The 17,464-nt window shown below is 39.9% G+C and overlaps 1 protein-coding gene across 1 annotated transcript in view; it reads right to left on the reverse strand.

Annotated features, from left to right (window-relative positions):
* Window positions 1–7,447: 7,447 nt before the first annotated feature.
* The window catches only part of LOC124717306 (dopamine D2-like receptor), a 168,887-nt gene continuing 158,870 nt past the window's right edge, over window positions 7,448–17,464 (reverse strand). Inside the window, exon 7 of the mRNA XM_047244132.1 lies at window positions 7,448–7,869. Coding sequence (XP_047100088.1) covers window positions 7,655–7,869 — 215 coding nt within the window. The 3' untranslated portion in view covers window positions 7,448–7,654. The remainder of the gene's footprint in view (window positions 7,870–17,464) is intronic.

A 17,464-nucleotide genomic window follows, 5' to 3' on the forward strand; every position in this document is an offset into this window, starting at 1 on the left:
TCAAGAAATAATGTTAGCTGTTAATGAAAACAGTCAATAAAATGGCCCTGGTATATAGTTTACACAAAGTTCACTAACACAACGACATTGTAATTTAGTATCATTGCGATATTTTTATTGTATACTTTATCTGAAATCTCATAATTTGAATTTTAACAACTGTACAACAACACACAACGAAACTACATTACTGTACGTTGATAGAGAATTGCACATTACAGTTTTGCTATGAAGTATGACAACCTTGCAAATGACTGTGACGTATATCACTTTCTGAAGCAAAGGAAAAGCGCTCGATAATATATTTGATTGTTTTATGGGAGTGTTCCTACCTGCTCTCTCTTACTGAGATTTAGTTTTATTCAAAATACACACATCTGGCCATTCACATTGTCAACATACATCTGCGTACTTAAACGATAGTTTCTATAAATAAGAGTCAAATGTTACCTTTATACTTGAAGTTGCATCGAAACTTATATTTAGGGTTCGCCACTTTATAACCTGGTGTGTACATACCATTCTTACCCTGCAAGAAGGCGTATGTGCTCTTTGTTGTTTATACTTCACATAATATTTGCATATTTTTTGTGTAACAAAGACTCAATGCAATAGATATTCTTGCAATGATTTTCTTTCATATAGCATCGTAACAATAAGTGACCGTGTATTAGACTGTAGATACATCACTACTATAATGAAATGAAAGGGTCTACTATGGCTTCTATGTCTTCGTTGCACTGTATCGAAACGTAACCTTGGCCATGTGTATTTTCTATCTGCAGTTACACTGTGTCCCTAGTTTTACTGTTTGGTTGCGTAATATGGTTAATTTGATTACACAGCCGGATGTTACTTATGTATTATAGGTTACTATCTTTGCGTAAGCTACACAAACATCAGACCAAATATTTTCAAAATTTACATTAACTGCAAAGAAAAAGCTTATTTTCTTATGTGTATGTGTGTGATTACGATTATGCAGTAGAACAGTAGGTACTTCCGTTGTAAAAAGTTTCTTTATTCTTTTAGACTGAAGACCGTTTCTCAATGTCATTATTATCTACAACAATTTTGTTAGTTACCTGAAAAGTGAATGAATGTCTACTATTTCAAGGAAATATTGTACAAACAGTAAGAAATTCTTTATAGTGACACTATATTAATTTTGGTTTGTGATCTGAAATCAAATAATATACGAGTATTTATAAATGATAGTTGCGAAAGGAACAATTGAGGTATATAATGGTTTGTGTAACAGAGATATTTATAATCATAAAATCTCTGCAGACTGAATTCTTGGTATGAAATCTTGATCGAGACAGGTATGAATTGCTGTAGTACTGGTAAGAAATGATTCCTTCCTTCTCACTAATGAAAATACCAGATAATGAAAGTCAGACTTACAAGAGGATTTATTTGAGACATTTAATTTCCACTGACTCCAGTTTTTGTTAGTACACGTTTTCATTTCTCTGTTATAGTTTGAGCTTCCTTTCAGCAGCGCAGTGTTTCGCCTCTGATACATTTTTCACGCAATGCAGATGATCTGTAAGGCTAGAAAGCTGATTTTTCAGGATATAATGCAAAAACAATCAGACAGTCTTTAATTTATTTATTTAAAGAAATCTCGTTTGACGAGACATTATTCAGTGTTTCCTTTTAGCTGTAAACAATAAACCAGTTGAAGAAAGTAATGCAGTTCACTTGAAGTAGCGTCTACTGTTGCTGTGTACATACATTTATGGAAATTCTAGGCATCTTATTTACATATGTAAGTCGAATGTGGACATTTATTTCAAGATTTTCAGCACCAGAACGTCAGAATAGTGGACTTTTGGGGCTCAGATTTCGGCAGGGCACCCACGACCGTCTGTACTGTGTAGTCACCTAGGGGTGCCTTTGTCAATATTCCACTACTCTGAGTTCTTTACAAGAATGAAATATTACAACTATGGAGTACCGTTCTCCAGAAGGCGTTATTGCAGTAATTCTGCCCTGCAGAACTACAAGTTATGAGACTTACAACTAAGTGAGTTTTTATTCCTGTTAAACTTACAAAAATGTTTACTTGAACGAAGAGTAGTATGAGGGTATAACGCACAGTGTGTCGAGGGGAAATGTGATTTCAATGAAAAATGTAGCACATAGGCTTCTGCTTGTGAAAAATCTTAAATTAGGCTTTTTCAGATCTGTAATTAACATTCAAAATATAAAACGGGAATAAACTAATAACAGTTATTTTAAACTTAAAATTATTTTATATAAATATTACATTTTAAATGAATATTACATCATTACTTATTGCTGGTATTTTAGTTCGTTAAAAACTAAAACATTCTGCACATCAAAATTATTTGTGTAAACAGTTGGTCAGGACTCGCTCTTAGTGTCACACAGAATCCATCACAAACATCATCTAACAGGCTAAATGAAAGAACTACAATTCTTTGAAACGTAGACGTCTTAAAAACAGATACAAAAGTGTAGGAACACATAGGAGAATGATGGAATGATGTAGACGTTTTCATGGACTTATTTGACTTAAAACTCGTTATAGATGGTGCTACATATTCCACTACGTGTTTTATTGGTGTTCTTTGCTATCAGCTGTATCATGGCAACACCAGTAATATTTGTACACTACTAATTCGAATGGCATGCTTCAGGGTTGTCAGCTTTTCGTGTCACAATGTTTTGAACGACTTAGTATTGCAGCAAACACTTATATTTATTCAATGATTCTTTAATTATATTTCTATAAATACAGGCCTGATTAGCGAAAGCACAGTAATTTCTAAGCGCAGCATAAAAATTTTCATAAAGGTAACCAGAATCCGTACAACTGAGAATTATTTACATATTTAGTGCAGTAAATACTTTGCATATAATTTAGGGCCGACGGAACTGGTTCACCATTTGGTGATACCGTTTCATAAATATTTACACTTATTAACGAAACTAAACTAAAGGAACCACCAGTTTCACACGTTTTCATTGTCGTTCCACAGCACATTTCACTAAACTCTGGACGACAGTTGTATCGTTCAAAAGCTCGTAATTAAAAGTCAAACACCTACATTATTAGTTGTCTGTGTATGGCGAATGGTAAATTACATGTATATATTAGGTCATTCTTTTATTCTTACAGAATATTTCCAGTAATACGTTTTAATCTAAGAAATTTGCAGTTAGTCTTTTTTCACACTACACTAGAGCAGTAAAAACATTACTGTTTCAATTAGTAATAGTACCGGTTTTCTCCGAACAATCAAAGAACTAAAAAAGCATAATTAAAATCAAAACATACTGCTCGTTCTGCCGTTCAGTTTTATTGCTTTGCTATGAAGCCCCTTTGACTTAAACAGAGTGCAGTTTGATATGTACCTTCTGCCCCTACACCAAGGACATAGAAGTCAAGGCTACAGTTTTTTGTTCTTGTTTGGCGTTTTTAATTCTTTTTACATACATAAGGTGCTGTTTCACTTTGCGCTCTCCGATGACTAAACATTTCTTTCTGTATAACTTTTAGATAATTAATGTAGAATGTAAAATTTGTGTGTTGTGCTTACAGTAGGCACATCAAAACACGTTGTCTCCAACTGTTTTGATTTATACATCTGTTTTAATTAATTCAAATACACATACTGGTATACTGTAAAATGGTGAAATTTCCCCACTTCCTCTTATTAGAAAAGGCTATTAATTTGAGTGGTTTATACAGAATATTAGTATAGAATGGTGGAGATTTATCAAATGTATGGGCCATGGGACTTTGTCATTGACGTATTATAGATACTAATTCATGCTATGGCCAACTGCTTTTGTGTAATATTAGAATCTTGTTAGCAGCAGTTAAAATTAATTTCAGAATTTGCAGAGGTACGTGCTGCAGAGATATTAGGAAATTTGTTACAATACCTAAAAAAGTAGCTTTTGTCCATATCGTTATTCAATGTAGGCAAACCGTCTCAAATACAAAATACAGATGTTTATAAATTACTTACAAGAAAGTAACCTTTAATTGTGAAGGAAGTGAATAACTTAAAAAAGTATTTGATAGCCTACTGAATGCAGTTTATGTTCAAGTTTTATTCCCGCCATCCACTTTTAGTTCCTGACGTTTCCGCTAGACGGCACGCGTGATTGAGCTATTCCAACTGTCATAATGGAGTCGCATAACGGTGCAGGGCATGTGCAGTGTTGTTTATGGTTTGACGAATCCAAAACTGCAGCTACATTTCAGAGATAGTTCAGGAATAAACATCGGAAGCAACCAGCTCAAAAACAAGATGATCTTAATTGCTACATTTGTTCACCGAAACTGGCTGTGTATCGCATAGGACAGCAGTCTCTCATGCAGCAATTGAACAGGTTCGGCAGTCTTACATTCGCAGTCTGGGTAAATCAACGAGTCGTGCCAGCTTAGAACTGAACATGCCTCATGTTTCAGTCTGGGTGGTATTAGGAAAACGCCTGTCATACTAACCCAACAAACTGCAACTGTTACAAGCTTTAAGAGAAAGTGACAAAGGAAAGCGAGCTGTGTTTTGTACAGGTATGTTAAACAAATTGCAGAGTGAAGATGATTTTCTTAATAAAATTGTATTCAGTGACGAGGCCACCTTGCATATCTGCAGTAAACAAAATTGTCATCCCTTTTGGGATTTTTTTTCCATGATGACTGTTGAAATAACTCATATGAACTTGCCACCTAGCAGGGACGTTAGGAACTAACACTGTTAACAAAAAAAAAGCTTCAAAATATAGTACATTCAGTGCTGTATTAAACACTTCTGTAAGTTATTTGTCTTTTATGCGATTAGAGGTTAATTTTGTATAACTGGTTTATAAACATGATTTATTTTTTTATTCTCTTTAACTCTATAGTAAGCTAAGGCCTATTGGTTCTCCATCTATTATGAAAATATGAAGCAAAATAAGGCGGTAACCAGTAACGTGAAAGGAAACAGTATTGTAAAATAGAATAGGCAGCCAGTCATCAAGTATTACGACCTGGACGTTCAACAAAGTAAAGCAATATTAGGGTTAGATGAAATTCATTCTTCGTTGTTTCAGAAACCATTCATGTAGTTCACTAACATCACAAGACAAGACATTGATTTAGGGTATTATAATATTGTAGCTAGGATATGTGAGTATACTAGAGTATAATATTCTGAGAAAAAATGCAAACAATTCAAGTTGTTTGCTGGGATATGTTTTTGTACAATATATGGAAGAAAAGTCTCTACCAATTAATCGTGGTGCGTGCAAAGCAAATAATAATTACAGATCTGAAGACTTTAAGAGAAAGGTAAAGCAGTAGACTTAAAGCATGAGGAGGAACAGTGATGCATAGTACTATTGATCCATATTATTCATACACCTAAACGAGGAATAGGATCGCAAAGGAAAGAGAGAGAGAAGTGGAGGCAAGAGCGAAGTATCTGACTAGAAAATCGAAACACAGGTCTGATTATGGCCAAAGTGGAATATCGTTAAAATTTTTCGGTGCTAGTCAACCTCATGTTAAACTGTTGGTCGCAGTTGGGAAATTATTTTTGCATTTATTTATACTGTAATGCTGTTTCCGATTGTGAGAAGGCTGTTCCTGGAGCAATCAACAAAACTACTCGTTAACTAATTGAAGTATGAGAAGGTAAGTGAGGGATGATTGATATGCAAAGGACTTCCAGCGTGTTTTTGACGGTCAGTGGTAATCAAATAAGTGATGAGATCAATCTAAACTGAACTATTCTGATGTCAAATACCGGATCATAAAAAGCACAACAAAAAAATCTCAATGATAAAGAACCTGAAGCCACAGGAACAGTACCGTTTTCTATGGTAGACTGTGTGAAACCAACAAAATTAGCCAAAAAAGGAAACAACATGGAAGTGAAGGCGTGGAATGGAATTCCAAATAAATCTGAAAATGTGTTGCTTGAGGCTTTCCCGACGGACATGTTGTATATATGGTTCTCGGGCGAGACGTCGGATGTCATAGTGAAAACTCCACAATATTTCACCAGCGCCACTGGCCGACATCTTCAGGTGCGACGAACACACTGCTAAGGCTTGACTAGAGCCCCCTATTTCTTGCCAGTCTTAGGCAGGAAGTGCGCATGCATGGAAGGCGCCAAATTAGATGGCCAATAGCGACGATATCAACCGATAACTGGAAGGACAGCGACGCCATCTGCAAGATGAAGAACCAAGGACTTCGGCGCACGCGCGGAGGCTGCCGCCGCTGCTCTGCGCTGCCATCGGCCGCCCCAGCGGCCTCTGTCGGAAGCCGCAAGCAAAAATGTGCGTCCAAGTAAGCGCGTGACTAACCCCCCCATTGTCAACAGCATATTTATGTTGCTGGCGAATCGTCATCCGTCGTACGACCAATAGTACTCCTCTCTTCTCGACGCGACTTCAATATGGCCACTGCTGGATCCCAAGCTGTACTGAGTTGAAAACCCGTGTCTCTGTTTACAAGATTCGTCGAGCTATGTATTTCCACTGCTTGCTTAACAACACTGTCCCAGTACGAACTCGTTGACGCGAGAGTTTTGGTCTGTTGCTTGGGATCCAGCAGTGGCCATACTGAAGTCGCATCGAGCAGGAGTACTATTGGTCATACGACGGATGACGATTCGCCAGCAACATAAATGTTCTGTTGACATCGGGTGGATAGTCACGCGCCTTACGCGGACGCGCATTTTTGCTTGCGGCTTCCGACAGAGGTCGCTGGGGCGGCCGATGGCAGCGCAGAGCAGCGGCGGCAGCCTCCGCGCGTGCGCCGAAGTCCTTGGTTCTTCATCCCGTAGGTGGCGTTGCTGTCCTTCCAGCTATCGGTTGATATCGTCCCTATTGGCCATCGAATTTGGCGCCTTCCACGCATGCGCACTTCCTGCCTAAGACTGGCATAAATAGGGAACTCCGTTCATGCCTTAGCAGTGTGTTCGTTGCACCTGAAGATGTCGGCCAGTGGCGCTGGTGAAATATTGTGGAGTTTTCACTATGACATCCGACGTCACGCCCGAGAACCATATATACAAATCTGGAAATCTTAGTGTACAGTGCTTGAAAAATCTCTGCCACAAAGGATCATCTAGGGTACATGGTCCAAATCGCCACATACTGCTAAGAAAAACTGTGGACGATGAATTCATGATGGGAAATCTCAATCATGGTCTTTATCAGTTGGAGAAGTTGTAGCCCACTATGCGTGAATGGTTGGTGTGTGTGTATGTGTGTGTGTGTGTGTGTGTGTGTGTGTGTGTGTGTGTGCGTGCATATGTGTGCTGCACATCCGTATAGGGTCTCAGTTACGTTTGATGTCTCGATAAGTGTTTCTTCGTAGCACTGCTGCAAGCAGTTCTTTCGTTTTGGAGGCTATAGCAACAATAACAGCAGAACTGTACAGTGATCTAGTGCACAACACTCACAATTACAGACAACAAACACAAACCTTAGTGGTCTAAAACAGGCGTCTAATTCTAGCAGTAGGCCATGTCCGGCACACCCATCACTGTCTGCGAGAGTCGCACATACATCCTAGTATGACCAGAGCGTGCGGCAGGGCCCTAGTCCGACCCCACACGGTTTTTCACAGTTCGACGTCGGCGGGCGACACCGACGCGAACGTGGACCAGCTGCGCTACGTGTCGATGGCCATGATCTTCTTGAAGGCCTTCCGGAACTCAGGGTTGAAGATGGTGTAGATGACGGGGTTGACGAAGCTGTTCATGTAGCCCAGCCACGTGGTGAGAATGAAGGCGGTGACGCCGGGAGAGCAGTCGCCCGACAGCTTCGTGCACAGCGCGTCCATGATGTTGCACGTGAAGAACGGCACCCAGCACACCAGGAAGACGCCTGCGAAACCAGCAGATAGTGGGACACCGTGCCATCGACTCTGTCCCGTCATAATCAGCAACAACAACTGCACTTCACTAGCCAATAAAATCTGTATTACCATTATCATCATCGCTGTAGCCAGAATTTTTAACATCTAACAATGAAATTCGCCAAACAGCCATGCAATTGAGATTTTATTTTCGCTACCAGTTTCGGCAATTCATTATGCCACTTTCGGGCACAATATGCACCTCTGAAAATACAACCTCTGCAACGGAAACAAAATTATCTATCATATTAAGTAATGATATCAAGTACACACATGTGAAACTACTGTTGTAACTTAATTGTTCTATAACATTGAAAAATAGGCATGGTTTGCGTACTCGTACTACTGATAAAACGTACAGTTTAAGCAACACTTCTTGACAATCTAAGTTCAGGTACTGTATCACACTTTGCACGCACAATAGACCGTCAAATTTAATATTTTCATACCATAATTATCTGCAAAACTTATTAAAATACATGTAGCTAATAGCGCTACTGAAACACTCGTAGTTGCTTGAAACGTCTCTGTGAAGTCGTTTCATAAGACGCTTGTCGCATTCGGTACAACTTATTCACTTTACTGCCTAATTTTAGCTCAATTCATGAACTCTTCCAGAAAGACTGAGCACTGAAATAAAGCCTATTGATTATTATGTGTGTGTTTTAGTGTGGGGTTTAGGTTTTGTTTGGTGGGAAACGCTGTCATCGTCTGCTGTGAGCAGACGATGTTGCTTCTCGTTCGAATGAGAGTACAGGATGACCAACTTAGGTTTCCAATACCTGAACAGAGAGGTTTATCCATCTTAGTCGAGGACTGTGTCGAAGGCTGTTTTTGTGTGTGATATTGGTGACGGAGGGCTACCCCTCTGGTAGATTCCGCTGCACGAGGAGCTAGGTAAGAGAAAGGAGCACTCTTCGGTGAACGTTTGGTGAGTACGGATCGTAGCTCTTAAGAGGGGTTTCAGGTGATAGGAAGCAGGTTGAGATAGGACTTCGTTATGTTTAAGTCGTGAAATACTTAATAACTTCAGCTTAACTAAAGCGTTTGAAGCGAGTATGAGTTTTAATGATTTTAATCTTATATTTTGTGGAAGTTGCTTTTGTCTTTGTGTGTCCATTTTGTGCCACGTGTTCGCTAATCGATGACCCTTCTGCTTCACCTTGGCACCGAAATAGGCTTTCTTTTAACAGTTTTCTTGTTTAATGAGCTATAATTTCGGCAAGAATGTCGGTTCTTTCGGGTGCTTTCTACAAAGCAGCACAACAGCTTTATTCGGAATGCACCACGTGCTCTAGTTCGGCCGTTTGCAAGCAGCAGACGCAGTTAGTATGTTGAATAATTACACAACCTCGTGCACTGGTTAAACCTCTGTCCAGCATAGTGCATGCATAGAATCGTAATGCGAATCTCACTGAGATATTTGTATGGTACGAATGCAAAGGAGATGATAGTATCATTGTCTCCCATCCCCGTTTCCTGTGTTTTCCGTTTCTTGCTGTAGTTAAATTGTGCTCTGTTTCATTCTCACGTAATTCTTACTTAAATATTTCGAGTCACGCACCAGTTATGTGTAGTTAGGATGTGCAACCAAATATTTAGCTACAATAAATAATTTACGTGAAAAATAAATTCTTTGGTGTCGATCTTACCCCCCTACTCTGATTTCCATTCCTGAATTAATCAAGCTGCTTCATGCACGACATGGAGTGCTATTTATCTGGCTGCTTAAATAAATTTGCGTACTTGTAATTAAATTATTAAAGTAATGAAACTAATAATTTTCCAGCTCCGTTTTTTTCTAAATGGTTGGGAAGGGCTTGAGCTGGTGGCGACTCTGAATTTCTGAATTTTTATCATTATTTGTGTGAGAGAAGCAGCTAAAAATGCGAGATAACGTATATGGCTCAATGAGCAACGTCGTAAACATAGTAATATGTTACATGCTGAATAGATGTTGGTTTTTACCTTCGTACCATTCATTAATACCACACACTAACTTCATTAAATTCATAAAAAATTGTTTCCATTACACTGCAAAAGTCACTTCAGCACTGCTGCTGGTCCAGCTTCACTTTAAAATGCACATGTCGACAAGAATTTAGAAAGTAAATAGTGTTATTGTTTTGTATCCTGGTCCTAGAAAGGTCAGTGAGGCCCAACCAACTGCTGTGTCACCCTCCACGAATAGTGTATTGCATGCAGTGTATAGGGTGACGTAGTCAGCAGAGCACTCTGGTGGCCGTTGTCAGGCTTCTTGACCTTAGGGCAGCTGCTACTGGATCAAGTAACTGCTCTGTTTGCCTCGTGAGGCTCAGTCCCCCATTCCACACCTCCCACACCTCCATGTCTCTACTAGGAATCCAACCTGAATCCCACACATGGCAGTCAGACGTGCAAACCACTCAGCTATCGAGGTGGGAAACCAATGTTATTCCCATGTCTAAATTCGTAAAACTCTCATCTGTAAAATCTATGTGAAGGTCAGTGAAACAGTATCATCATCTGCTGTCATATAGTGTAAAACATGACACTTCAATGAGGTGGGACAGTGAGGAATTGTAACACGCGTTGATGTAGGTAAGGAATGACAGTTGCTATGGTTTTGGCTACACACACAATTATACAGACTGCATGCTAGGGTATTAATTTTGTCTTGCAGTACAAAACATTCATCTTCTGCTGATAATGCTGTGTAGACGGGGCAATGATATTTGATACAAACACATAGCCATTCCGAATTGCCGTATAATATAAAACTAGAAACTGACAGTGTATATGCTATAGCTTAAAGTGTTGAAGTGCGCATGCCACTACATGATGGCAGAACTCAGTCACTGAACCTTGGAAACTTAACTGTGACATCAGTAGCTGACGGGGTCTGTGTGCAGTGGTAGTCAGATGCTGAGGATGTCAGAGAGCTACTGATGGGGGAGGGGGTGTCACATATTAGGAGAGGTGTCAGGTACACCACGTTAATGCAAAACTGTAAAAAGATGCCCCATATTGCAGGTAACTATAACAATTTGCCATCTATGCAGCAATTCGCTCCATGTTTTAGTGAAATTGCAAGTTGTTATTCTCCATGCTACTGCCAAACATAGCAAGTTCTCCTACATGCTACAGCAAAAATTTAAGGCCTTTCTCCATGTTGAAGTAAATCTGTGATATATTGCCACATGTTACAGCAAATAAGTGTCATGTAATATTTTGTGTAATATGATATCTTGTATAGACACTTTTTATTAACCTGACACGTTCCACACCATTACGAAGTGTCGTATTCATGATCTATGGAACAAGTACTAATCTAATCTAATTTAATCGGTGTTGGAATTCTGGAGCCATATGTTTCCGGATGTCGTGAATTCGCAGCTCAAGTGCCTCCTTCGAAGAGATGATTGCAGATGGACTCAGTTGCATTCATCTCTTCGAAGGAGGCACTTGAGCTACGAATTCACGACATCCGGAAACATATGGCTCCAGAATGCCAATACCGATTATTTTTCAGAGGCGCGTATTGGGTCTGAACGAGGCATAATGAATTGCCAGAACTGGTAGCGAAAATAAAATAAAAGAACATGTCAATTGCACAGCTGTTTAGCGAATTTCATTGTTAAGTATTTGACCAGCCGCTCTGCCATGTCCACAATTGACTAGCACAGATAGCCAGAATCATCTTCATGTTCACAATGATCTAGACCATCATAATTTTCTTATCCATCTTAATGAATAATTTCATCGCCAACTGATGATGTCCACCATCATATTGACTACCTAAAACATCACGTTGATTATCTCCAGCATCATATTAAATATCTGCATCATCATATTGATAACCTCCATTATCATGGAATTCTCCACTGTCACACTGATTAACAACACTTTGATTATGTCCACTATCATGCTAATTATATGCCACACGCTGTTGATTAATTCCACAGTTAATGTGATTGTGTGTGTGTATGTGTGTGTGTATGTGTGTGTGTGTGTGTGTGTGTGTGTGTGTGTATAAAGTAAGTCAGTCAAGAAAGTTTCGAGATTTTTCGTAACAATATTAAAAAGCAATTTGGTCTTCATATATAGCATTGTTACTAAAGATCTCAAAAAGTTCTTGACTGATTTACCTCACATTTTTACAAGATTGTCTAATAAAGACCCAGATGGAATATAATGCTGTTCCCCATTATGAGAAGGATGTCAGTGAACCAATCAACAATCTTGTATGTTAGCTAATTGATGCATGGGGATGATTCACATACAAAGAACTTCCACTGTATTTTGCTAACATGTAAATATACAGCATACAAACTGAAAGCGTTCTTAGGAAATATCTCGCAGAGTTGTCAACCGATTTACTTCAAGCTTTTCACATTTCTCTAATAAAGATATATACGTAGGCAATGTTCATCTGAATATTTGTTACAGTGTCGTGTAAAAATTAGCTGCAAATCAGTCAACAACTTTTCGACATTTTTCTAACAATACTTCCTCTCTCTCTCACTGTTAAAAAAATGTCGAAAAGTTGTTGACTGATCTGCAGCTAATTTTTACACGACACTGTAACAAATATTCAAATGAACATTGCCTATGTATTTTTTAAACAATTTTCATGTTTTCTGTTAAAACCGATTGCGAGGAAGATAATACAGTGACGGGGTAAGAAAAAGTACAGTTTAGTTTCCTTGGTCGGAGTAAGTTTAACTTCGATAGCAGTGCATTTAAACCATTACACAAATTCTTTCTCGTATATGAATTCTCTCCCCTTATACCTAGTTTTCAACAAAAATTGTATACTCAGCAATAAGTTGTGTTTTCTTTCTCGCAGTCGCTTTTAACAGGGAGCAGGAAAGTTGTGTTAATGGAACACTGAGCACACATGGGCGATGGACCAACTGGAAACGTCAGAGACACCATGTGAGCATGACATAACCAATATATCCTACGAATGAACGAGACACAGAAATCTGGAAGGTGTCTTTACACAGATGATGAATACAAAGATACCAAAATATAATGAAACCTGGAACGTGAAATACTCATGATAATATATGAAATATATTAAATACCGACAATAATGATGAAAAACCTTTAGTTAAGGAATGTGAAAAATGCAAAGGAAATCTAGAGAAGATAGAGGGTGGAGAAAAATAAAAACAGTGATTGGATAACATGGAAGAGTTAACTAACGAATCAAACGTAAGTGGAGGGAGGGTGAAAGAGGGTGGGACAGAAGGGAATAGGAAATAGAGCACAAATATGTAACATAAACATATAAGATCGAAACAGTAAAAATTTGAATAAAAATAAGTAGGCCTATATAGGTAGTCGAAATTTGCGTAAAGATTGAAATATCTCATTTCTTGTCTGTTTAGCTTTATTCACATATTTAATGTTATATTAAATATTTTCGCTTCATTTCTTACATCCTTCTCTCACACCCACCTCCACCCACTCCCCATCCACAACTTACGTTTGGTTCATTGGTCCACTCCTCCTTCCCTATTATCCAGTCACTTTTTTATTTTCATTCATCCCCACCCCCCTTCTTCTTGAGATCCCCTTTACGCATCACACCTTCTTTAACGAAAACTGTTCATCATTATTCTAAGTCGATGATTACTGCCTGTATTTAATGGCTTTTATTTTCCATCAAGGTTATTTCGTTTTACAAATTTATTTATGTTCTGGCATTTTGTATAAATCAGCTATACAAGGACGCTTCCTAACATACTGAGTCTCGTTAACCGGCAGGATTTATTTCTTATGCAATGCTCGATTGATGTCGCTTCCCAATTGGTTCCTTGACTCCTAGCATGCTGAGGATTCCACTGGATCTCGGCAGTGTGTTACAGCCACATGACTTTTAAGTTTAAAATTCTAGTAAGTTCCTTAATACAGCCTTCTTTCCATTTTCAGCGTCTGTTTGTTAATATATTTCTCGAATCTGTTTTTCACCCAACCAGTCTTTATTGGCTGCTAATTTTCTGTTTTATTATTAGGTTTTCTGTTTTATTATTAGGTTTCCTGCCTGCGTACTACCGAATGGTACTGCCACACGATTGTAGATGTTGATGTAGAGCCACACCATCGCGTGCCCTGCTGAAAAACCATCGTAGTCCCCTTCAGCTTTGTTCCAAACACTGTCCTTGAAACCAACGTCACCCAGTGTATGAACATATATTTGATCATTCGTGAAGCTCCATCCTTGTTTGCCGACTGCGTATCACAGACAAAATTTCTGCGAATGAATATTAATTTTCAGTTTATGTGGTCGGAACACAAAAAATGACTTGCAAACAGAACGTTATCAGGAGGTTAGAGACCTGTCACCACTATATAAGAGATAGTGTCGTTTAGTTATATGCTATTCATGCGTACATTCAGTTCAGAACAATGGAATTCTTTTCGTGGAACAAATGCACAAAATATCTACAGGGATTCCAAGCTACAGAAGAATGCCATAAAAAACAGAAACAAAAAACAGTAATCGAGATCATTCCCTAGATCTGTTCAAAACACTGGCAATTTCAATCATATGTGAGTACATTTATAAGTCCGTGAAATCTTCAAGCGAAGATGATGGGTACGAAACCCCTCCAAACGTTGCGAGAAGACGACGCCTTTACTCGGCTGATCACCCGAGAAGATTTCACGAATGGAATACGCCGAGAAAGTCTCAAATCACATTTATAAGTCAGTTACACACATCAAAAATAAATTTGATAACTGGTACATAGGCATGTTTTTCCCTGAAAATGGAACAACACTAAAATTACGGGACTGATATTAAGAAAGAAGAAACATAACACAGCTTTCACCAAACAAGAAACAGAATTATGTAATACATTGCGAAAGGAAATTAAGGAGATTACTGAAATGAACTTATTTGGAAATGCAGGTAAAAATTACTGTAGACCCATAATTTCTCAACATCGAAGTATTACTAAAAAATATAGAGCAGGGGTTAGATAGTAGCTGTAACAGGAATGAATGATAATAAAAACGGTCATATACATCTCTCGTTTAACATGACACTTTTGTACTATGACTCTTTCCCTTTATTTCCTGCAGAAACTGCCTCGCAAATCTCTACTATGTATAATACTAGCAACCTTATCGTCTTTCTCTCAACATCTCACTCATTATACTGGCCATTACAATTGCTACTCCACGAAGATGACGTGCTACAGACGCGAAATTTAACCAACAAGATGAAGATGCTGTGATATGCAAATGATTAGCTCTTCAGAGCATTCACACAAGGTTGGCGCCGGTGGCGACACCTACAACGTGCTGACAAGAGGAAAGTTTCCAACCGATATCTCATACACAAACAGCAGTTGACCGGCGTTGCCTGGTGAAACGTTGTTGTGATGCCTCGTGTAAGGAGAAGAAATGCGTACCATCACGTTTCCGACTTTGATGAAGGTCGGATTGTAGCCTATCGCGATTGCGGTTTATCGCATCGCGACATTGCTGCTCGCGTTGGTCGAGATCCAATGACTGTTAGCAGAATATGGAATCGGTTGGTTCAATAGGGCAATACGGAACGCTGTGCTGGATCCCAACGGTCTCGTATCACTAGCAGTCGAGATGACAGGCATCTTATCCGCATGGCTGTAACGGATCGTGCAGCCACATCTCGATCCCTGAGTCAACAGGTGGGGGTTTGCAAGACGACAACCATCTGCACGATCAGTTCGACGACGTTTGCAGCAGCATGGACTATCAGCTCGGAGACCATGGCTGCGGTTACCGTAGACGCTTCATCACAGAGAGGAGCACGTGCGATGGTGTACTCCACGAGGAACCTTGGTGCACGAATGGAAAAACGTCATTTTTTATGATGAATCCGGGTTCTCTTTACAGCATCATGATGGTCGCATCCGTGTTTGGCGACATGCACATTGGAAGCGTGTATTCTTCATCGCCATACTGGCGTATCACCCGGCGTGATGGTATGGGGTGCCATTGGTTACACGTCTTGGTCACCTCTTGTTCGCACTGACAGCTCTTTGAACGGTGGACGTTACATTTCAGATGTGTTACGACCCGTGGCTCTACCCTTCATTCGATCCCTGCGAAACCCTGCATTTCAGCAGGATAATGCACGACAGGTTGTTGCAGGTCCCGTACGGGTCTCTTGGGATACAGAAAATGTTTGACTGCTGCCCTGGCCAGCACATTCTCCAGATCTCTCACCACTTGAAAACGTCTGGTCAATGGTAGCCGAGAAACTGGCTCTCCACAATACGCCAGTCACTACTCTCGATGAACTGTGGTATCGTGTTGAAGCTGCATGGGCAGCTGTACCTGTATACGCTATCCAAGCTCTGACCCAATATACGGGCGTATCAAGGCCGTTATTACGGCGCGAGGTGGTTGTTCTGGGTACTGATTTCTCAGGATCTATGCACCCAGATTGCGTGAAAATGTAATCACATGTCAGTTCTAGTATAATATATTTGTCCAATTAATACCCGTTTTCATCTACATTTCTTCTTGGTGTAGCAATTCTAATGGCCAGTAGTGTAGATGGATGCTGTCTAACTTTTTTAGGCAAGCAGATGGAAACAAAACGTCGTAACTGTGTTTCCGATGTCAGCTGATAGTGCGTATAGTGATACATTATGCGGTAGCCAGGGTACGGTGTCTAGTGTGAGCAGTGTCTGCTAGGGAGCAATGAATTAACAGTATAGCATTAGCCTCTTTAGGTTACTAAATAACTTCTTTTCGAGGCAGTATTGGACACTAGGGATACATCGAATGAGGATGTGCTGTTTTGAAAAGACATACCTTATACTCGGTAGACTAGAGGCTGCTGTCTTTATCCTCCATTTCTGATTTAGGTCTTCCGAGATCTGTCTATATTACCTCAAGCAGATGTCCAAACAATTCATGCTGTAAGGCTCCCGCCAGCTACCAATGCCATATCGGTACACGTAGTCCACCTGCATAACATGGATTCCAGGAGACAAACAACAGGTTGTTTTCAGAAGTAGTTCCGGCAGCCGCCACTACGATAAGCAGCCATCGATTCGTGAGTAGTGCCAATGTCAGGGTTACGACTCGCGGCGAATGCATCACCGCTCGCTTCCGCTGTGCCACATTTCAGCAAGTAGGCGACGCTGCTATTGAGCAGTATTTAGGCAGCCACGCGGCGATGTAAGCCAGTTCCAGCCGCTGCACTAACTTGAACGGCACACATTGGCAGCCACAAGAAGTAGCCAGACATCAGCAACGACCCTCAGCGTCAACGACATTGGCCACTGTGGACTCTGGTACCAGTACGTGGTATCTTCCGGATTATTGACTTTTGTGATTGGGATAATGAGCACCCATCATCTATGGGTCCATTTGGACTTAGAATTTGAGCCGTATCGATTCGTTAGGTCGCAGTACGTCTTCCGCACGCCACAAAAACCTTCAAATGTGTGTGAAATCTTATGGGACTTAACTGCTAAGGCCATCAGTCCCAAAGCTTACACACTACTTAACCTAAGTTACCCTAGGGACAAACACACACCCAAGCCCGATGGACGACTCGAACCTCACCGAGCG

Source organism: Schistocerca piceifrons, chromosome 9 (genome assembly GCF_021461385.2).
Source record: "Schistocerca piceifrons isolate TAMUIC-IGC-003096 chromosome 9, iqSchPice1.1, whole genome shotgun sequence".
Classification (NCBI taxonomy): domain Eukaryota; kingdom Metazoa; phylum Arthropoda; class Insecta; order Orthoptera; family Acrididae; genus Schistocerca; species Schistocerca piceifrons.